This window comes from Arvicola amphibius, chromosome 3 (assembly GCF_903992535.2).
Source record: "Arvicola amphibius chromosome 3, mArvAmp1.2, whole genome shotgun sequence".
NCBI lineage: Eukaryota > Metazoa > Chordata > Mammalia > Rodentia > Cricetidae > Arvicola > Arvicola amphibius.
The window spans coordinates 135,009,378-135,033,333 of record NC_052049.1 but is presented as its reverse complement, the minus strand read 5'-3'; the positions used below and the strand labels follow the sequence as shown (position 1 = coordinate 135,033,333).

At 37.4% G+C, this 23,956-nt stretch overlaps 1 protein-coding gene across 9 annotated transcripts in view; it reads right to left on the bottom strand.

The window, feature by feature from the left end:
* The window catches only part of Herc1 (HECT and RLD domain containing E3 ubiquitin protein ligase family member 1), a 183,741-nt gene that overhangs the window by 62,855 nt on the left and 96,930 nt on the right, over nucleotides 1-23,956 (bottom strand). For 8 of the 9 annotated variants that reach the window (XM_038321217.1, XM_038321216.1, XM_038321223.2 and 5 more), the window contains 10 exons: nucleotides 20,138-20,406; nucleotides 13,898-14,113; nucleotides 12,808-12,928; nucleotides 12,326-12,563; nucleotides 12,036-12,217; nucleotides 10,124-10,279; nucleotides 6,595-6,701; nucleotides 5,948-6,058; nucleotides 3,937-4,113; nucleotides 390-629 (listed from right to left, as the gene is read on the bottom strand). In XM_038321217.1, the coding sequence (XP_038177145.1) occupies nucleotides 390-629; nucleotides 3,937-4,113; nucleotides 5,948-6,058; nucleotides 6,595-6,701; nucleotides 10,124-10,279; nucleotides 12,036-12,217; nucleotides 12,326-12,563; nucleotides 12,808-12,928; nucleotides 13,898-14,113; nucleotides 20,138-20,406 (1,817 nt within the window). The remainder of the gene's footprint in view (nucleotides 1-389; nucleotides 630-3,936; nucleotides 4,114-5,947; nucleotides 6,059-6,594; nucleotides 6,702-10,123; nucleotides 10,280-12,035; nucleotides 12,218-12,325; nucleotides 12,564-12,807; nucleotides 12,929-13,897; nucleotides 14,114-20,137; nucleotides 20,407-23,956) is intronic. The other variant, XM_038321219.1, reaches the window with a different exon arrangement.

Here is a 23,956-nt window from a genome sequence, read left to right as displayed (position 1 = left end):
GTTATGAGATAGAACAAAAGTTATTAGAGCCATATATCAACTGCCCTACCACCCAAGGCAATGCCACACAGAATGTGATGCTAAACTATTTACTTGTTTGAAAAAAATCTTACTTGATTTTTACCACCTTGTTGTTAGTTTGACATCAATAAAGAATTTAAAAAATCAGAAAGCATCAAAAACAAAACCAAACAAAAAAAAAAAAAAACAAAGAAGAAGAAAGTAAAACCCTATACACTAAATAACCAGCATCTATAACAAGAGTGGGATTTGAATTTGGGAAAAGAAAGGAACAAAGGAGGAGGGAAGGAAGAAGGGATGAAGGGAGGGAGGGAAGGGAGGAGGGAGGAAGGGACTTAAGAGTTGTATTTGTAAACAGATTTCAGTACCTCTCCATTTTTCCCAAAAGAAATGGTCCTGGCTTCCATGTCTAACACACAGGTAATGAAATCTCCTTGAGTAAAGCTGGACAGCGTCAGAGTCTGTTCTCCATTGTGATAGAGGTTACCACTGTAAGCCCTATAGAGCCACATGTCTGAGGTAGTGCGGTGATTAAAATCATGTACTGGCCAGCGAGAAACTCCAACACACGTGCCCTCATTACCTCTATTTTCCTTCACAATATAAAACTAAAAAAAAGAAAAAGAAAAAAACGGACATAATGTTCATTAGTACTGAAAAAAAAAACTGTGTGCTATTACATTGAGAATTGGAAATATATTTGTAAGTAATATTTACACATTTATGGGAACATAATAACTTTCTTTTCAAAGTAAGAAGAAATAACATAAAAATGAAATAATTTCATCAGTTTATAAAAAGGCAAACATTCTTCACCATGTAAATATTAAGAATAACCTTTGGTACCTATAATATTTAAAGTAAATGATTTTAGCTTATAATTTTATTATGAGGCTGAGGGAGCATTTGAAAAAAAAATTGTTTGTAGAAAGCTTCAACTTCTTACACACAGATTTGCAACTACTCTCTACGTACATTTTATTCAGAAAGGATGGAAAACTACAGGGACTAGCATCCTCCCTCCTTTCTTTAAGGGACTGACTCAACCCCCTGCTAGTGATGCTCACTTCTCACTTAATGTGCTCATTCAGCTTTCTGGTTTAGGTATGAGTAGTGTGGTTCTATAATCCTTGTCTTTCTTCTGATACACAAGACATCTTTGTAAGGTAGTTAAGCTGGCCCAAGAAAGAGACTGGTTTTTTTCGAGGCTAATTATTGCATTTACAATCAGGACAAAAGAGATATATTTTATAGAATATAAGTGTATTGCCTGTGTGTGTATCTATATATCATGTGCATGAAAGAGCCTGCAAAGGTCAGAAGAGGAATCAGAGCCCATAGAAGTGGAGTTACAGATAGTCATGAGCTTCCATGTTGGTGCTGGAAATTGAACCCGAGTCCTCAGGGGGTAGGGAGGGAAGCAGCCAGTACTCTTAACCACTGAGCCATCTCTTCATCCTCAACTTATAGGTTTTTAAATCTCAACTTGGAAAAAAAAGTTAGAATTTTTGTCCTGACCAACCGATAACCTTTCTAATTCTTTACAAAAAGGTTTTTGTGTGAGAAAATTCTTTTGTCCCTCTTACACTCAACTCATCCGTACATAAAAACTAAAAGAATGATCAAAATTGAAAATAATTCAAGTTATAATTACTGAATGGGCACACCAAGTATTTTATAACACTGAGTAGACAAAGCCCAATGTCTAGGAGGTGTGGCAAGGGCATCAAGCATTAAAACTGTTCCCAATTGTTCTCCTTCTGGAAGGGGAAAAGTAGCATTGCCCTGAAAGCTGCTGTGATCACTTGAAACTCAAACTGACTTTGGAATCTTCTTCAACCCTGACTCAAAGATAGCAGGGGTAAGTTCCTGCTTCTAACTTTCTCACAGAACACTTCCAAATGTCGGCACAGACAAAGTCAAAGAGAGCAAAATTCTTCAAACTGACTGCTTCGGACAGTCTCTCTGAAACAAGGGACTGAGTTAAACCATTCAAGATGAAATAAAAATAGACAGGAAAGTAGAAGGCTCCATAACGGCAGGCTACACTGGGATGGGAGAGCCTCACTACCTGACGATGACTGTGCTGCACAGAGGTGACCTAACAATTATAGATGAGATGGATGCTCTATGGGGCTGCATTTTGTTCTGTGCACTCCATAATAACGGCAGGTCAACCCTAGACTGTTCAGAATTGTATTATGTTAAACTAATACTAAACCAGGCTTTAAAAGTTAATACAAGTTGAGCTTGGGGGCACATGTCCATCATGGAAGTGTTTTTGAAAGACTAAGACAGGAATCCTGAACTAAAAACCAGTTTGGACTACACAGCAAGACACCGTCTTAAAAACCAAACACAAACAGCAAAATATTAATAAAGAAAACATATTAATGGTGCTAGGTGTAGCAGCACACATTTAATCGCAGCACTTGAGAGGCAGAAAGAAGTAGGGGGATATCTGAGTTCAGGCCAGCTTGAGCTACATAGTTAGTTCCAAGACAACTAAGGCTACACAGTGAGAGAGACCTTGCCTCAAAACAAAATAAAAAAAAACCAGAACAAAAAGCTTAAGAATGAAGCCATAGCCGGGTGGTGGTGGAGCACGCCTTTAATCCCAGCACTCGGGAGGCAGAGGCAGGCGGATCTCTATGAGTTCGAGACCAGCCTGGTCTACAAGAGCTAGTTCCAGGACAGGCTCCAAAGCCACAGAGAAACCCTGTCTCGAAAAAACAAAAAAACAAACAAACAAACAAAAAAAAGAATGAAGCCATATAAAATTTAACTAAGTCCAAGATACCTAAAAGGCACAAGTCAATATTATAGTTTGGGCTCACTAGTTGCATGGCGTCTTGTTAACAGTTTTACTGTAATGCATGACAGCCAAGAATCACAAAGGGAGTTAATACAGCAGAGAGTCCTGCTTGTAAGCTGGCCTGTGGCTGGCATGGGAACTGGACCAATAAACTACTCCTTCCATTGATTTTAAAACAAACACACAACAACAATAAAAAATTCAACAACAAAAACAACAACCTTCCTTAATTGATAAGGCTGGCCTGATGTACCTACAGGTGTTTTTCTAAGGAATAAGACTGAGGTCATTTACCCTCTTTCCTTCTGGGAACCTAAAGTATGAACACATACCACACAAAAGGTAATCATAAGCCTGTACCTAATAAAACGTCTTTAGTGATGTATCTCTAAAGTTTTCACAGGCAAAAACGTGACATATCTGATGGTATAATCTCACTAATGGGGGAAATATGTGCTCTGTGTGACCCCTTTAATTCACATGCTTTTAACCCTTCATTTTAAAATTTAAGGCAATTTTAGCCTAAAGAAGTGTTACATAAATAGCAGTTTATCTCCTTTACTCAGCCTCCACTTATAATACCATGACAAAGCATTAATTACATAACACATAAGTCTTTCTTTCCTAAGGAAGTTCTATTTCTTAATTAAAGAAACCAAAGAAATGGGACCAAAATTCTCCTTTAAATATTTTTTGAGATTGTAATATAATTACATCATTTCCCCCTTCCCTTTTCGCCCTCCAAACCATCTGATACACTTTCTTGTTCTCTTTCAAATCCATGGCCTCTTTTTCTTTCATTGTTGTTACGTGTGTGTGTGTGTTACACGTGTGTGTGTGTGTGTGTGTGTGTGTGTGTGTGTGTGTATTCAGTCTGTGTAGTGTAACTTCTATTTAAGTTTCAGGCTGACCATTTGGTGTTGGATAACCAGCTGGTGTGCTCGAAAACTATTTCTCTTCATCTCAGTATTCTTTAGTTCTTTGTCTGTAGTTGTTTGTCTAGGGTTGAGTCTCCAGAGCTTTCCCCCACTTACATGCTTTTTTAAAAACTAAAAATACAAAACAACAACAATAAAACAACTACTAAGAATTCTCCTCACCTTCCACTGATAGCACCCAGAAGTTACCCCCGTTGACGCCAATCCGTATCCTTTTCCTCCACTGCCGTGAGTTAAAATCTGTCCATTTTCTACAATGCAACACTGAGCTTTCTCTGGATCAAAAGAGACTTCTTGTATGGGGAGATTTTCATCCTCTTCCTCCAGCTCTCCTTGCTTCTACCAGAAATGAACTGGGTCAGTATTTGGGAGCCCACAGATCTCTAGTACATTCCTTAGTTTTATTCCACAGACATCATATATCTATCAGTTTTCAGATACTGTGTAAGGCAGTAGGAATACAGTGCCTATGAAGAGTGTATTGTTCATTTACATTACTCAGAGACTAATCAAGTCAGTTACACAATGAGACTGGAACTGAGAATAACTCCAAGGTTTTCTTTTTCCTTTTTAACTTTTTAAAATTTATTTAATTTTTTAAAAAGAAAACAATCTTGTTTCATTATACATACTAATCCAAGTTCCCACTCCCTTCCCTCCTCCCATTCCTTCCACATACCCTCCCAACCCCCATCCACTCTTCAGAGAGGGTAAGGCAAATTGCTTTGGGGAAGGGTCAAGGCCCTCCCTACTATATCTAGATTGAGCAAGGTATCAATCCAAAGAGGAGCACTGGACTGAGCTGCCAAAGTCCAGTTGAAGAGTGGGAGGAATGAGAATATGAGAAAAGAGGTTAAGACCATGATGGGTTCACCCACTGAAACAGTCCACCCAAGGTAATGGGAGTTCACCAACACCAGACGGACCGGGAAGGAACAAGCATAGAACCAAACTAATCCTTCTGAATGTGGTTGACAGTTGCATGGCTGGGGCAGACTGAGGGACCACTGGCAGTGGCACCAGGATTTATCCCTACTGCTTGAATTCCAAGGTTTTTCTCTTCAGTAATAACTAGAAGCTGAGGAAGGAACAGAATGTGATAGAGCTATTTTTAATATACTAAGTATGAGATGTCTATTTGGTTATCATTGGTGAATTAATAGAAGACAGAATTCAAAATTTAAGCATCAATGGCATATAGAGTCAAATTATATATCTATGAATATGGAAACAAGAAGAGATGTGATGGTTAGGGGGAGACTTAAGATTAGGTTACATAATACCCAACACTTAAATAGAGAAAGAAAAATCTAGAAGAACAAAAGGCCATTTTCTAAGGTGGAAGGAAAATCGGGAAAAGTGTGGAATTGGAAAAACTAAGCTAAGGATTATGAGTATGAAGTAGAATCCTATTTAGAAAGTAAATCAGTGGAACCTCATGCTACAAGGATGGGTACACAGAAGAACCAATTAAGATATGGTAAAATAGCAAACAGTGGGCCCTCTATATATATCCCAGATTCTACATCACAGATTCAACCAACCACAGATCGGAAATACAATTTTTTAAAAACCAACTGCATTATGTACTGAACATGTTTAGACTCTTCTCATCACATAGGATATATGAGATCACAGCTCTTTACAAGCTTACACTGTATTATGTACTAGAGAACCTAGAAATGATTTAAAGCTTACAGGAGAATTATGTTAAGTCATATATAAATACCATACTACTTTATATATGAAATTTAAGCATCAACTGATCTGGGCAAGCTTGGATGGTCTTAGTTCCCTACAGATAGTGGAAAGCAACTATAAGCATAATGTTAATACTTCACAGAGTTTGGCATCGTGGTGGGTGATAAGCACTCTGAAGAGAAAGTGAGAAGTAGATGACATGTATGGTTTACTCCTTTGAGAATCTTAGCAGTGAAGACAGGAAAGATGATCAAGAAACCTTCATGGAAAAATATGACTTGAGAAGTAAGGATAAGAAAAGGCATGACTGGAAGAAGGAGATGAGAAGTAGTCAACACACAAAGAGGATGTGGAGCAAATTCTATAACAAGAACCTTCAAGGTAGGACTTTTATACCCAGAGACACAGATGGGCACTAGGGTACCTACTTATGAGGCTTAAAAACATTTTTTCAGGGGGAAGAATAGATTACCTGTAGTTTGATTTCTTGTTCTTTTTCCTTTATTTGAATAGCGTGTTTGGCCTGAGCAATGGGAGTCTCCCACATACAATCCGACAGAAGGGAAAATAAACGTTCAACAACCTGATATATTGATGGGAAAGGAAGATAAAACTTATAAAGAGAAATGTTACATATTTTTATGAGCTATTATATTCTGTAATATTCAATGGTACACGAAGATTTATTATGCTAACATCTAACAGCTACTTCTGATGGTTCTATCTAGAATATTTCTAGTTTTAAAAGATCATCAGCTCACTACAAAATGGCTTGTTTTTACTTGTTTCTCCTTTCTAGATGCAGACATCTGTTTTGGTTTTACTGTCTCACACATTTCTCTCTCTAAAGGCCCAACCTACTAAGAAATTCTAGACTGTCCTTTCCTTTTGATGTTACATGTATTTTCTACTCCTCTATTTCTTACATCCCACAATTTATTTTCTCCCCCTTCCTTAAGAAAAAGGGCTTTAAAAAAAGCAATCTTAGAAGTAGAGACTATACTACTGAAGATAAGACACATTTACAACTAAAGAGACTGTAGTAACTCTTAGTTTTGGGTGAATCACACCGCAGATGTGAAAACCACTTTCTACAAATTAAAAAAAAAAAATACACACCTGGGCCATTTGGTCGTCATCTACGCCTGATTCACAAGCTGGTAGCACGGCCTCAAGGACATGAAGTGCAAGGAGCCTTGTTCTTAAGTTACCAACCAGAGGAATGCCTGGGGGGTTGGGTGGGGATGGGGTGAGCAAACGAGTCTTCTTGTTATCGATATGACTGACAGACATAGTTAAAATAAACTTCATGTAAAAATTTTTACTTAAGGCCACAAAACAGTTCATAAATGAAACAGACCTACCTTTTAACCTGTCATATTAATTCTGGACCGAATCTATGCCTGTTAGTATATATACGTACATCATGTACATGTTCCAGTTTATGTCTTCATTGGACAAGCACTGCAACCACATGTGTCAGAGGTAGAATATGTACTTAGTATACTGCCAATGGCCATGCCAGATGAGCATCAGGTGGCTATTGAAGTTCAAGGTGTCAGCCCACCAGGAGAAATCCCTGATAGGTCAATCTCAGATAGGCAAGGCTAGAGACCACAGATCCCAGAATGGTTTTTGCTTCTGCTGTGCCTTTACATGTTTGCTGCTACTATCTTTCCCTAATATCTGGCATGGTGTGAATGGATATGGGGAGACCCCCACGGCCTATAGTGTAGTGTGTTTATCTCATGGAAACATCCCGTTCTAATGGGCATTTTCACCTGTGGATTGTCAGTGAAGGTGATTCCTCACTAAGCTATACTATCTAATTGATAATAATAATGTCAGCTTATACAGAATTTTTTTTTTCTTTTTTTTTTTTTTGGTTTTTCGAGACAGGGTTTCCCTGTAGTTTCTAGAGCCTGTCCTGGAACTAGCTCTTGTAGACCAGGCTGGCCTCGAACTCACAGAGATCCGCCTGCCTCTGCCTCCCGAGTGCTGGGATTAAAGGCGTGCGCCACCACCGCCCGGCCCAGAATTTTGATGAATAAAAATAAATACAAGGAAATGTTACACAGCCAGGTCCTGTGAGTTTGACCTAAGGAGTTGCACAAATCATAGCTCAAGTTAATGATTAAGCCAGGCTGGCTCAAATTCTTTTAATGCTGAAAGACGAAGACACTGGTTTCGCTATGTATCATTAGCTGAAACAAAGCTTTAAAATAACTTCAAGTTAGATCAGATGTTTTGATAATAGCTTTGAGATGAAAAACCCTAGAAAACAATCTAAAGTTCACAAGGACACATAGCTGAGGTTAAAAATACAAAGCAGCCCAGTTGTTACTAGCTGACGTGCTTTCCTTGCTAGGGTTGGTGATGATCAAAGGTTTAATTAATTATAAGGATTAATTCCTTATACCCATTTCTTCCCTCAATCTCCTGACATAAAAAACTATTAATAAATGAGTATGTACTCCAAAGATTTAAAGTAGAGTTGACCGATTCTTTTTCATATATAAAAGTTTAGGTTTGGGCTGGAGAGATGGCTCAGAAGTTAAGAGCACTGACTATTCTTCCAGAGGTCCTGAGTTCAATTCCCAGCAACCACATGGTGGCTCACAACCATCTGTAATGAGATCTGGCACCCTCCTCCATGTGGGCATACATGAAGGCAGAATGTTGTATACATAATAAATAAATCTTTAAAAAAAAAAAGTTTAGGTTTGTGATTCCTTTAAGATTCCTTGTAAAATTACCTTTCAAGGTAAGTAATAAAATAATTGGCCCTTTCTTTGTTACTGCAAAATGCAGCCTGCCAGTGAAAGACTTGACAAGAATATCTTTACTTGTCCACATGGCTAATTATAACAAGTTGCTTGGGTATGAACGAATGTATGTGGGTTCTTAGGACAATTTGTTTTTCACTGATAATATGTAAAATGTTTAATCAAGTAAGGGAGATGGAAAACATGCTGTTTTTACTGTTTGTTTTGTATTCATTGCAGTCATTCACTTGAAAAACAGAATGTAACCACATTGTAATTTTCATATTGCCTGAAAAACTTTGTTGGGGTATATAAGCTATAGAAAAAAAGTATACAGTAGAAGGAACATGGAAAGAAGAAGACAAGGATATAGAATAAAGAAGGAAACCATTAAGAGAGTACATGTCTTTCCCCTTAACCGCCACAAATAGAAAAGTCTTAGTATATGCCAATGCTGTGGATTCAAGTCCTGTGCTGTCTAGAGGCTGGACCCCTCCCCCCCCAAGGCTGTAATAATACATATTAATCCTAAATTCAGAGTCTGAATTACAACTCAGTTTAATGAGGAAACAGAGGTTCAGTGAGTTTAATAATTTAACCAAAACTCCATATGCAGTAGGAACAGAACTGTTAAGAGGTCTGTGATCATCTAAAGTCTCAACATATGCTCTCAGTCCCTTACTCTAGTCTACTTCCTGTTCCAGAGCTTGAAATGCTTCTGAGTTTTTTGTTTAAGCTTTCATACGTGTACATATTATATGTTGACTACAGTTACCCTTCAATGCACAGTAAGCAGTTTGTGCTTTTCTTTTTTTTAAAATATTTATTTATTTATTATGTATACAATATTCTGTCTGTGTGCATGTCTGCAGGCCAGAAGAGGGCACCAGACCTCTTTACAGATGGTTGTGAGCCACCATGTGGTTGCCGGGAATTGAACTCAGGACCTTTGGAAGAGCAGGCAATGCTCTTAACCACTGAGCCATCTCTCTGGCCCCAGTTTGTGCTTTTCTAACGTTGGAAAATGCACAGACAAAATTTTGGTGTACAAATAGGTACTCTTCATATACACATGCCTAATAGGATCAGGTGAAATAATTGAGTATCTTTTACTTTATGCTTTAAAAACATAAACTTCACGTCATTAAAGGAAGCTCTAAGTTAAATTATACTTAAATTACTTAAGTATATTAAAAACTGTAAACACATAAAAATCGATAACATGGAATATTATATTATGATTCTACATGTTTCAAACACATTAGGGAGGGATAATAAAAAAGTTCTGGAAATGAGTGAAAATGATACAATACAGTAAATAGGCTTAATGCATTGAACTGTATACTTAAATGATCAAATATTAATTTTTATATAGTTTATCAAAAATATGGGGAAAGACTAGAGTAGCAAAAGGCTATCAATAACCTGTATAAGATTACTAGACTTCTAGGCTTGATCTAGGAGTTAAACTTACATAGAACTGTCAAGATACCACAAAAATGGAAGTCACAATCAAGGCAGCTGAACTTATATCATTATAGAGGGGACAGATAAATTCAGATCTGATCTGACAATCTAAAATGTGAGGTCAAACTTGTAGCAAATTATATACTATATACATCTCTACTTTTTAACACATTTTAAATATTAACAAATAGGGCCAAATTCTCCAGACTAAATCAAAATTTCTCCAGCACCACTTGGCATTATTAATTCTTTACCAATTACTATCTCTGAAATTGGCATTTTCTATCAATCAAATAAATAATCAAAAGTCATGAAATCAAGATCACGTAGGTGCCCATTGTTGTCAAAATTCTAGCATCACCTAATAAAATACATGCAACACATAAAAGCACTCTAAACAGAGGCAACAGACATACCTGAAGAGCACTTCTGAGATGCTATGTTTAGCAATACCTCTGTCCATTTGGGGGAAGCCATTTTTGATTGAATTGCTTTGGAAGACACAACTCTTCGAAGAAACACTAAAAAATCCCCTAGATGGAGTTCAGCTGCATGTTGTTTCCTAAGGGCAGCTGAAAAGTGGAGAGATAAGTTTACATTTTAACTGAAAAGCAGCAATCCCAGGATAAGAATAAGGTAAAATTTATCTTATCAGTTTATACTTCAATTGCATTAAGCACAAATTTAATTCACAGTCTAGGTTTTCACTAAGTTGCCATGCCTATTTTTGAAAACTAGAGGATAGGGAAAGGAAAAATTGAAATGAACCCTGATGAAATCTCTTTTATACATGTGTAGCAGAAGAGTAAACGTGTTAGAATGTGTATGTGACAGTTAACCTTTGTTATCAACTTGACTGGTTTTGGAATCACCTAGGAGATGTTCCTTCAGGTGTTTCCAGAAGTTTAACTGAGAAGGGTCGACCAACCCTGAGCCTCTGCCCCACTGTTTCCTGTAGATGTAATAATGTGTCTTTTACATTTCTGTTTTCTCACATTCCTGCTGCCATGCCTTCTCACTATGATGTACTATAACCTCAAACCAGAATTCAAATCTTTCCTACCTGGATTGAGCTGGGAAACTAAAAACTAGGCCTTAATTGAAACCATATATCCTCCTACATTCTCACATAAGAGATTTAAATGTTTCTTCTGAGCTTCTTGCACTGCACTGTCTCTATAGGTTTGATAGACAGGTTTGACTCTATCACGACTCTATCAATCAGTGACAACAAAGACAATGCTTTATCACTTTACATCTATCTGTCAGTATCTTCTCTCTACTCCCACACTTAAGTAAACAATATTTATATGATCTAAATACTATTTAATTTCAAATTTTATCTATTAAAATATTAAATATTAACCACCACTAAACTTTCATTATGTGTAATATAATGCTCTGTGCTTAAACGTATCACGTTACTTAGTCCTCAAAACAATTTTCACAAGTTGGCTTCTAATTACCCTTATTTTAGAGAAGACAGAACTGGAGCAAAGAATGGTGAAGTAGACTGCTCTCTTCTATCTGTCCACCTGACCCAAGGGAACTTTTAAAGGGCTCCTCGAGTTTTTTGTGAGAATGAGACATGGTATCTCACAATCTTTTTGGAATAATGACCAATTTTATTTTAGACCTTTATTCATGAAGTTACATTAAAAACATGGGCAGTGCTCTCCTGATCCAGGCGTAAACTCTACTGGAAGTCATTGCTTTAGTTTCATAGTCTATGAAAACAGTGAAAGCCACTGCTCCAATCCTAAAGTTCCCATTGCTATGGCTTGTACTTTAAGCCAAATAAAACCTTTCTCTGCTAAGTTGCTTTTGCCAAGATATTTTACCACAACTGGAAAAGAAACTAAAAAACCATGTTTACAATAAAACAAATGTTGTATCAGCAACCAAAAATTATACTGGCCAAGTATAAGAAAAAATTTGGTTAGTTTGGTTCTGAGAATAACCCAGTTGCCACTTATCAAAGCCCATCTACTCTCAGGGAACATTTATGTCAGGACTGTAGTTAGAGGGGATTTATTAGAATTAAATAACCTAGAAAACATCTTAGCCTCTCCCTAGATAGCCTGGAGAAACTGGTCACCTAAAATCCAAGTCCCTAGAGCCGAGCTGAGTAGTACCTTTAAGCAGCAGCAGACTGAACAGAGCTTCAGAGGCTCAGTCAGAAAGCCTCCTCTGTGCAGAGAAAGGGTTGCAAACAGTAAAAAATCCTTTATACTGTAACAGAAAGAAGCTGATGTTCTTATCATATGCACACTGCGGAGCCTCAACAAGTATCTTATATAACAAGAAAGGTAAAAAAGCTTATACTACCTCTGAAATCTTTCTTTTCATTTTCTCCACTGGAGTCAACTTTTTTTTCTTCTTCTTCATCTTCTTCTTCTCCAAAGGAGGCCATAAATACACCAGTTTGGGATAACAAATTCTTCAACTGACTACAGAGTAGATCCAACAAGGATTGAACTACTTTTGGGCTTAATTTATCAGCATAGGTTCTGTGTGAAATAAAAGGAAAAATAGTAACAAGAATACAAAAAAGGGATAAATACTATACAAAAAGAACAGGCCCCATCTAGTTCTTCCAAGACCTTTGTAATACTTACCCCGTAGTGATAGCTAGAATCTGGAGCAACCTTGTACTGGCCACTTTCAAAGCTGTGCTAAGCTGGGAAATACCAGTCTTTGGCAACAACTGCAGGGGTTGTCCTAACATGGTGTCTGTGCCACATAACTGTGACAATACATTCAACAGACCAGTGGAGATTGCCAAAGAAACATCCACTGGCTGATAATGAACACTGAGGGCAAAAACTGTAACCAAAAGAAGACGTTGCTGGGCTTCTAAAAAAAAAAAGAAACAAAAATAGAAAGACAGTTGAGAATTTCTTTGAGATTAAATAAACTTTTTTGAAACTAAAATAAGCTTCTCTAAACTATAAATAATAATATAAAGTACTAATCAATTTTTAAGTATTTTGCTCTTATTTGTCAGTTGATTTGCTAGCGTTAAACATAAAATGGAGCCGATTCTCTACCTAAAGCCAAAGTGTACATCCTCAATCTTTATTTACAGGAAGTTACTCACCAATGTGATGCTTATTTGCTTGAAGGGCTCTCTCTAGAGTAGCAGACAACTGTTGATAAATCTTATGGACAGCCACCTGAATTTCAATCTGAATATTTCTTTTAGCTGCTCTGATCCCATCCTAAATTACACAGAGTTACTTTTAAAATCAGCAATAATACCTTTTTGCAAAAAAAAAAAAAAAAAAAAAAAAAAAAAAAAGTAACAGCATTTTAGCCTTAGTCTATGCTAGGGCCCTATGGTATTAATTATTCAGTAAAGTATATGAAAAGTTTATAACAAAACTAGTTTAAAATGATTGGTAGTTCGTGACTCTGTGTGTACTCCTTCCTTCCAAGGCAGCTTTGCCTAACTAAATAAAGACATATAAATAACAGTTTATAAGTGCCGGGTAAGGTGGCACATGCCTTTAATCCCAGCACTTGGGAGACACAGGCATGCAGATCTATATGACATTGAAGCCAGCTTGGTCTACAGTGAGTTCCAGGACAGCCAGGGCTATATAGAGGATCCTGTTGCAAAAATTCAACAAAACAAACAAAGCACAAAGTTTACAAATTTAAAACAGGAAACAAAAAAAAAAAAAAAAAAAAAACAGGAAGAATAACCAAGTCTAAGATGTAAGTATTAAAAACCATCTTCCCAAATTCCAACTCCTATCTAGCTCTACCCTATCTGATTATGGATTAATAAAGCTGAGCCAACCAATACTCCAAAAGCACAACTGTATGATTAATAACCTAATCTCAACTGTACAATTTACAAACTTAGCCAAACAATGACAGATCGATCAATCTATCTATCTATCTATCTATCTATTTATTTTGGTTTTTCAAGACAAGGAGCCAATCCTGGAACTAGACCAGGCTGGCCTCGAACTCACATAGATGCACCTGCCTCTGCCTCCTGAGTGCTGGGACTAAAGGCATGCGCCACCACTGCCCAGCTAACAATGATAGATCTTAATTAACTCAAAAGCTTTTAGAATTTTAACCGTGGTCATACACATCACCATATTCCACATCATCCAGATGGCTCTGTAAACAGACAAAGAACTGAATACAGAACAAGATGTCACTCATGTACTTACTTGATAGTGATGCAATCGGCCACTCTCTCCTTTGGTTCCTGTGTGTCCAACAGTGCCTAAACCAAAACATCCTGCTAGAAACTGCAGTCTCACAGACGTGAGCAGAGTGGATGACTGAAAGCCTGCACTTGACCTGCTTCCTGTCAGCAAGATGCTACCCTTTTCCTCCATGCCAGATAACAGAGTGAGGATCTGGTGAAGTGCCTCCAAACGAAGCTTGAAAGAAAAACATTGGAGAGTCTGTCACTAAACTCAAACATAGGAATTCTATATACCATAGGTAATATGCTATCTAGGACAAAGAAAGTCTGACATTCTAGGAAATCTGTTAAGATAAACATTTTGTTATTACTGTTTATTAAATCAAGACATATCTAAAGTCTCTTTAAGAATATTTTAATAGAACAGAAGCCACACATACAATGAATGGGAAGATTAGATTTGGTAGGTTGGTACTGAGGACTGAACTCAGGATTTAAAGTGCTCTGATGCTAAATAATATACCCCGGTTCCTAACGGAGCAAATGTGAAATTTGGTGACAAGGTATCAAGGCCAGACTGTCCTGCATGGTGTGTCTTCTTAGGAAAGTCACTGAACTTCATGAGTCCCAGTTTCTTCAAATGCAAAATGAGACTAACAGTTCAGTATCTATCCTACTCAAAGAGCAACTATGAAGTGCAGAAGCTCTAACAGGTGAAAACTATATAGTTTTATAAGTACAAGTAGTAAGATTATATAGAATGAATACTCTTTGGGTCCAGAATCAGAAGTACCTTTCCATGGTTTGTCCAAGGCTCACTTGAGTTTCTGACTCTACTTTCTTTACACAATACTGGACTACCCATTGCTCAGTCAACTCTTCTTTGAAAAATAAAAAAATAAGTTTCTACTTTAAAATAGTTTTAGATTTACAGAACTAATATAGTTTTTAATGTGAAGCAGTGATCCTAACAGTAATGATATAATCATAAAAATCAAAGTACTGAAGATCAACCCTGAAAAGGGCTGAAGATGTTTTGCATCCAGCAATATCAACTAACAACTAGTCAGTCAAGATTAACTATTCGTTTAATTGAGTTTTAAGACTTTTTTTACTTTATGTGTGTGTGTATGCCTGAGTGTATTTGCACCTTGCACGTGCAGGTACCGATATAGTCCATAAAAGGGCATCAGATTCTGTTGAGCCAGAGTTACAGGCAGTTTTATAACCACCTGAGGTGAGTACTGGGTAAACAAAACACGGGTCTCTGCAGCATGTACTCTTAATCACTAAGCCATCTCTCTAGCTCCCAAATAGACAGGTCAGCCAGAGGTATATGAAGTCTAGAATAAACAGAACAGGAGTGAAGAGGGAGAGAAAAGAATAACAAAAGGCTAGATCTCAATTTTAGATTAGATTCCCACAGTAATGATTACTACAGTAAAGATGAGCAAAATTTGGGGTTTTTTTGTTGTTTTGTTTTTTTGTTTGTTTTTTTTTTTTTGTTTGTTTGTTTTTAAATCAATCTCAGGACCAGGAAAATGGTCCAGTGGGTAAGACTGTTCACTCTGCAAACATGATGAGCTGAGTTTTAATCCCCCATCACTCATACAAAAAAAAAAAGTGCAGCTATGTGGGTCTGTAACCCCAACACTGGGGGTCAGAAACAGGTGAATCCTAAGAGTTCACTGGCCAGCTAGCCTAGCTAAAACAGACATTCAGTGAGCGACCCTGTGTCAAAGAAATAAAGCAGAGAGTAATGTGGTGGTTTGAAAAAAAAAATGGCCCCTATAGGCCCATATGGAGTGGCACTATTAGGAGATGTGTGGCCTTGTAGGAAGAAGTGTGCTACAGTCTTCCTTCCTGTTGCCCTTCTATTCGGACGTAGAACTTTCAGCAGCTTCTCCAGCACCATGTCAGTCTACATGCTGCCATGCTTCCTACCATGATGATAAAATAGACTAAACTTCTGAACTGTAAGCCAGTCCCAATTAAAAAAAGATTTCCTTAGTAAGAGTTGCCGTGGTCATGGTGTCTCTTCACAGCAATAAAACCAAAACTAAGACAGTAATAGAGGATGAACCCTGACTTCATGTTCTCATCTCCAAATATGAATTGCCTGAGATCATACAGTCACACAAATCCATCTCATTAGTGCACAAATTTTCTTTCCTCTTTGATAATTGCTACCAAAAATTGTTTTAAAAGAAATTTCTGGCCAGCCAGTGGTGGCGCACGCCTTTAATCCCAGCACTCAGGAGGCAGAGGCAGGCGGATCTCTGTGAGTTCGAGGCCAGCCTGGTCTACAAAAGCTAGCTCCAGGACAGGCTCTAAAACTACAGCAAAACCCTGTCTTGAAAAACAAAACAAAACAAATTTCCTTAGTATTTCTCAGTATGTTTGATTTGCATATCTATTTTTATATGCATACACTCAGAACTAAATAAAAGTTTCTCAGGCAAAACAAAACAAAAAAAGGATCATGAATGGCAATTGTTCAAGAAGTCCTGAGCTAAGATGGCATTAATTTGTAATAATATTTGTAATAATATACAGTCTTTATTTTTCATGATCATGATAATTCAGGAATAGTCATTTTTTTAAATCTAAGCCTATTCACTATTCCATTCACACTGTAAAATACAGTTGAAAGAGAACTGGCCTTTTTTCCTAGAAATGACAATGTCTTTCCTCTGAGCAAACTCAATATTCTAGACACATACATTTGAAAGAGAAGTTACCTCTTTACCTAGAAAAGGTGAAGTGTTTATTCTAAGCATACTCAAGTCTTTGCACATTGTAAAAACAGCTGAAACAGAGTAGCCTCTTTCTCTATAAGAGGCAATGTGTTTCTTCTCTGCCTATTCACTATCCTATTCACACTGCTAAATACAGTAGAAAGGGATGTGCGCCCATTCCTAAGAACAGATAATGCATTTCTTCTTAGTCTACTCACTAATATAGTCACAATGTTCAATATTGTTGAAATCAAAGTGGCCTCTATTCTAAATACAGAAAATACAATTATTCAAAGCACTCCCACTATTCTATTCACGTTGTTAATATAATGAAAGAGAAGTAGCCTCCTGCCCAATAAGAGACAATGTATTTTCTCTAGGCATACTCATTATTTTATTCACAATGCTAAAGTCAGTAGAAAGAGAAGTGACACTTTATATTCTTTAGGGGATGTTCCTAAATTTGGATTTGCTTTCCCTGGGTCCCTCAACACTTCTCATCATTAGACTATAGCTAGGGATCTGTAGAAGAGAGCTATAGAGTTCAGTAATCTCATATTATATTAAGGATACATGATGTTCACATGACTTAATACTAATAATATTAATCATGTTTGCTTAAAATTCTATCTGCCAGATTTCTTATGTTATTTTTTCCCCTTCCATAACCCGTTAGAAGCAAGTCACTAAGTCCAGCTTACTAACAAGGGGAAAGGATTTAATTTCTGTTAGAGGGAGGAATATCAAAGGATCTGTGGACATATTAAAATAATCATTAATAAATATCTGAGGGTTACTCAGTGACTATGCAAACATCTCATGTTTGAATGCTTATTCATCAGTGGGTCTGTGGTAGTTTGAATGTAATTGGCCCCCATAATCTCATAATGATGGTACTATTAGGAGGTGTGGCCTTGTAGGAATAAGTGTGTCATCACTGTGGAGACAGAATTTCAGGTCTCATATATGCACAAGCCATGCCCAGTGAGACAGACCATGTCCTATTGCCTACAAGTCAAGATTTAGATTTAGGACACTCAACTCCTTCTTCAGCACCATGTCTGCCTACATGACACCATGTCACACCATGATGATAGTAGACTGAACCTCTGAAAATGTAAGCCATTCCAAATAAATGTTTTTCCTTTATAAGAGTTGCTGTGTTCATGGTGACTCTTCACAGCAATAGAAACCCTAACTAAGACAGGGTCTTTATTGAAACAATCACTATTGTGGAGATTTAATCACTAGTTTTTTGTTCTTTCTCTTCTTTTCCTTTACTTTTGTGATAGGGTTTCTCCTATGCAGCTCTAGCTGACCTGGTATTGATTATATAGCCTAGACGAGCCTCAAACTCACAGCAATCATTGTGCACCCTCCCTAGTAAAGGGATAAATGGTACAGAATTGAGGCTATGAGAGGTAACCAATTTCAACCTCGCTTCTAGGAGAGGGAGGACTTACAATTATTTTGTTCAGAGACAAGAACTTTAAAATGTACTTTTTATCTGATGTAAATAATGTCATGCTGCTTTCATTAAAAAAGGCTGTCAATCGGGCGGCGGTGGCGCACGCCTTTAATCCCAGCACTCGGGAGGCAGAGGCAGGCGGATCTCTGTGAGTTCGAGACCAGCTTGGTCTACAAGAGCTAGTTCCAGGACAGGCTCCAAAGCTACAGAGAAACCCTGTCTCGAAAAACCAAAAAAAATAAATAAATAAAAAATAAAAAAATAAAAAAATAAAAAAGGCTGTCAAGTGTCTTAAGTGTACATAGTGCATTGTGGTTACTCTTTCTATGCACCCTACTCTATCTCCCTTCCACTCATATTAACTCAATTTCCTCCGTACCTGTCCCTTTCCATATTCATTACTTTTAGTTTTGTTTTGTGATCTATTTAGTTTAACCACGGGCATGTGTGTGGACATGATATTGGGACTAATTATTTGAGCCTGGTCTAAAGACCAGTGAGTACACAACTGAAGGAATGACTCTTCCTTCCCATGAATCAACCAGGGGGAGATAGTTCAGTAGCGAGGGTTAGGGTCCCAAGGCCCTGCTCCATCCATGCATGCTTGTTAACGGGCCAATTCTTGTGTAGAACCAGTATAATCATTGTAGTTGTTGAGATTCATAATAACAATGGCTATTCATTACCCACATATAGCATTTTGCAACCCTTCTGCTATAGTGATTTATCATTTACATTTTAATAAATAAAGCTTGCCTGAAGATCAGAGAGTAAAACAGCCCCACTGGTCAGCTTTACAGACCAGGCAGCGGTGACACACACATTTAATCCCAGTAGTCACACTAGTTTGCCATAGAAACTGGGCAGTAGTGGTACACACCTTTAATTCTAGCCCTAAAGAGGAATATTAAATGGGAGAAGACAGCTCTTAGACATAGTCTCATTTTGAGATTCCTAGAGGCAGGACTGCCATTTCAGACTGGCAATTTCAAACACCTAGTGGCTGGCTGTTTTACTTTTCTGACCTTCAGATTGAGCCCCAATATCTGTCTCTGGGTTTTTATTAATAGTGTTACATTCTTCCTATCTTCCAGTTCTTAAATCCTTTCTAACACCTCAAATGAAATAATCCCTGAGCCTTGGAGAGGATGGTATAACTATCTTCTGTAGGGTTGAGCACTCAATTGTTATTTATTGACTGGTTTATTTATTTTGGTTTTTCAAGACAGGATTTCTGTGTACCCCTAGCTGCCCTGGAACTCACTAGGTAGACCAGGCTGGCCTTGAACTCAGAGATACACCTGTTTCTGCCTCCTGAGTGTTGGGATTAAAGTTGTACATCAACACTGCCTGACAATTTATTCTTAATAGCTTTTATAGCAATGAGTCTCTATTGTTACTGAAATTTTAGTATCTCTTCATGGTTGTTGAATGATACAGGAGAAACTGGGTCTCCACCTGGGGTTCTTAGTCTCATTAATAAAAGAATTTAAGAATAAAGAGGAACCCTGTCTCGAAAAACCAAAAAAAGAAAAAAAAAAAAAAAACCTCAAATGAAAGCTCAAAAAAGGAAACAGGAAAGACTATCAAAAGCTATGTGGGGCTAAGGAGACAGTTTTGTGAATCAAGTGCTCACTACATGAGCACAGGGACCTGAGTTTAGACCCCAGCACCCACAGAAAAGCTAGGCCTGACAGTGTATATCTGTAACCCAGTATGGGGAGAAGGGAGGCACAGACTCTAGACAAAACAGTAAACTCCAGATTCAGAAGGGACCTTGTCTCAAAAAAATAATAACAAAGTTGGACCAGCAAGATGGCTCAGCAGATAAAGGTGCTTGTTGCCAAGACTGAGAGCCCATGTGGTAAAAGCAGAGAACTGACTCCAGCACGTTTTTCTAGGGCCCTGTGGCACATGTAATATAGAGAGGGACATCCAATTTGACCTCTAGACGCCACACATTACATACGTCACAGCACACAGACAGAGTACATTCAATGGCTTACGTTTGGCTTCCAGAGTCTCTAATGAGGAGTAAATATCAACGACTTACTTCTGCCCTTAGTTGTTGCTGCTCCATTGCAATGATGGAGGCCTGAGGACTTGTGGACATACTTTCTTCAGGCTCCTTAAAACCTGGGGCATTCCCCACATCTCCACTCACAAAACTCACAACATTTTCAATCAATGTGTGAACTCCCAAAGACTTGGTAAGGTCAAAATCAGACTCAAAGGAGTAAGAGGAGTTGTGGAACCAATCTCTGGTATGTTTTAGGCGAGTCCAAGAGTCACTCAGAGATTCCAACTGATTATGCATAGGACCTACATTAAAAAGGGGAAAAAATCATATATCAACAGCAATCAAGTAGAGAAGAGAACACATTTCCAAACAAGATGAGGGCTGAATGCTAGCTACTATCATACCAAGTGATAAGAAATGGGTACTCATGTGTGAACACATGCATGCATTAAATGAAACTGGGCAAAATGCTTTGGAAAAAAAATAAAATAAAAAATAAACAAAAATTACAGCAATGTAAGAAAATAAAGAGAAAGCCTTGATGTATCAGTGTCTATGTAAGCGCTTTAGTAACACGCACGCTACTAGAAGGAAATAAAGGCAGAAGCTGCTCTCAAAATACTTAACTAAAAAGGCTCTGTAGTATTATACCATGGCACTACTCATGAGCAACAACAAAGGAGCCAATAAGACTCTATTGGTAAAACCCACTGAAAAAAAAAAGGATTTCTTCCAACTTAACATTGCCCTCCATACCTGCAGTGACACATCAGCAAAAGCGAATGTTCAAGGGCAAGTAAACATAAAAAAGAGACATAAACATTGCTTTTGGGTTTTACTAACATAAGGAACTCTCTGTCATGTGCATAGTTACCTCAGGTTATAAAGCTCCTATATAAAGCAAACAAAGTTTCACAAACAAGAACACATAGTATCTACTGTAAAATAGTAACTATATGAAATTATCCATGGTAATGCATAGCTAAGTATTATTAGCTTGCTGATGAGCATTTTTAAGTAGAACCTTTAAACATCAAACTCTAACATCTAAGAGTACAAGAACAACTTACTAAGTCATACCAAGTTTAGCTTTAAATAAAATATATTCATGTCCAACTCATATACTTTGTCTTTAAACATTCTCAGGGAACTAATTACAATTTTTAGTTCACAATAAACATTCTTCTCATTGTTCTATGCATGGCCTGCTTTTGTGTTTATATATTTATAATATTTTAATATAAACATAAAACTGACAAAAACTGGTATCGATTTGTTTTTCCAACCCATTTTTCCTATTTCCTTCTACCTAAATTTTTATTAGTCTGAAGCCTAGGCTTCTTTTTACTGCTACTGGATTTTGTCTTCCATGTACTCTAAAGAATGGACAGTGTTTAGCTGCAGTTATTATTTTGCATGTGTATATATGCTCATGAATATAAAAGCTCAAAGCTGACTTAGGGTGTTTTCCTGGATTATTCTCCATTTTACATGCTGTGGCAGTATCTCACACTGAACCTACTGCTCATTGTCTTGGCTAGTTAACTATTCAGTTTCCTCTAAGATTCCTCTCTCTCTCCCTCCCTTGCACAGAGATTAACTGGTGGGCTGCCAAACCTAGCTGGACCTAAGGCGGGTTCTGGAAACTCAAACTCCAGTCCTTATATGTACACAGTGAGCGCACTACTGGTTTATCCAGGTGGCCTCAACGTTAGCCATTTTTCACTTTCTAAAAGAAGTACTGTTTATGCAATCATTGTAGATATATTCTTTTTATGCAATAGAATATTGCAAACATTAATTCAAATTACTATGTGTAGCCACGATTCAGTTGTTTGGCTGTAACACATTATCCTATCACATAAGCATACCAACTTTGTGTATTAGGAATTCATTTTAAGGTAAACAACAAAATACATAGAAAAAACTGTACTTATTAGACAGAAGAGTTTGGAAAGATTACTACTTACACACAAATGTGTAGTGATATTTCATTTGTATTTTAATATATAAAACTTGCCTGAAGATCAGAGAGTAAAACAGCCCCACTGGTCAGCTTTACAGACCAGGCAGTGGTGACACACACCTTTAATCCCAGTAGCCACACTAGTTTGCCATAGAAACCGGGTGGTAGTGGTGCACACCTTTAATCCTAGCCCTAAAGAGGAATATTAAATGGGAGGATACAGCTCTCAAACATAGTCTCATTTTGAGATTCCTAGAGGCAGGACTGCCATTTCAGGCTGGCAATTTCAAACAGCTACTGGCTAGCTGTCTTGCTTTTCTGACCTTCAGATTGAGCCCAATATCTGTCTCTGGGTTTTTATTAATCATGCTACACTAATGTCAGTGGGGAGGCGGGGTATGTGATATACGTGGAGGAGTGCATGGAGGCTAGCACATATCATGGCCCATAAATGGAGGTCAGAGGACAACCTCAGATGTTGGAGAACAACCTTAGATATCTGTGCTTGCCTTCAACTTTGTTTTGAGATAGGATATCTTGTTTACTGCTATGCATGCCAGATTAGATGGCCCACAAGCTTTAAGGTAGTCAGTCCCACCTTCTCTCTTCCTTCTTGCCATAAAGTGCTGGGATTATAAGAACACAGATGCTCCAGCTTTCTGTGGGCTCCAGGGATTTGGATCCCAGGTCCTCACAAGCACTCTACTCACTGAGCCATTTCCAAAGCCTAAGAATTCTTTATAATAAAAGCTCCAGGAACTGGATATGAAGTTCCACAGTAGAAAGTGGAACTTCCATGCCTAGCATGAAAGTAAAATCTTGGGTTCCATCTCTAACACAAAGGGGAAAAATCTTTAATTTTCGGTTTTATGGAGACGAAAATAATGATATGAAAAAAATGACCAAGTTGTATGTATTCTTACATATGATACAGAAAAAAGTAAAATTCTCGGGCATATAATGTATTTTTACATTCTCAGACTGTCATATGTATCCAACAATATTATCCTCTAAGCCATCATGTCAGCCTTCCAGTGAAGCGATTTCAACAAACAAACAAACGTACCCAGTGTTTCCTAAAAACTCTGACTTCACTCTATGCATACTTGTATGTATCCATTCTTCCTAGTATTTTGGCTGAGACACTAATGATGAGGACTCCTGTTGTGTAGTCTTGATATTTTTCTCAAAGGTCATCTGTCTATATAATCAGTGCTTTGTTTCCAAGGTCCTCTCTCCATCATTCTGTTGTATTTTCTGTTGATCTCTAACTACATTCTCCTATGTGTGAAAAAATAGCATTTATGGTTTAAGTAACTTTGAACTTTTGAAGATGTGTTTTTTGCATAGTATATAAAATATATTATAGAAAGTTCTTGTGCACATAGAAGAAGTTTGTCTTTCATTGTTAAGTAAAATGTTTTGTATATATCAATTATGGGCAACGTGATCATTTTGATTTGAGTTCTCTGTTTTTTGGTGACATATTGTATTTGTATATTTATAGTTGAAAGCAGAGCACTGTAGCCCTCAACGATTATCGCTGAATACTCCCTAATTCTTCTCTATGTTCATGAAATTTCTGCTTCATATATCTGAGTAATTTAATACATGGTGGTGTTTTATAATTGACATTCTAAAAAAAAACAAAAAAAAAAATAAAGCAGAAACTTAAACAAAGACACCCACTTCTCATTTTCTTAGGCAGTTTAAATTGAGGGCCTGTATATGGCCTTAACCAACAAGCGTCAAGTTTTAGTTTCTTGTACTGGGTTTGTTTTACTTAATAGCAAAATTTCAAAATAAGGAGTCTTTGTCTTTTAGCATATATAAAGCACTTTTCAGAACAAGTTCCTAATGTCCACTGTCTGGTGTCAGAACCACAG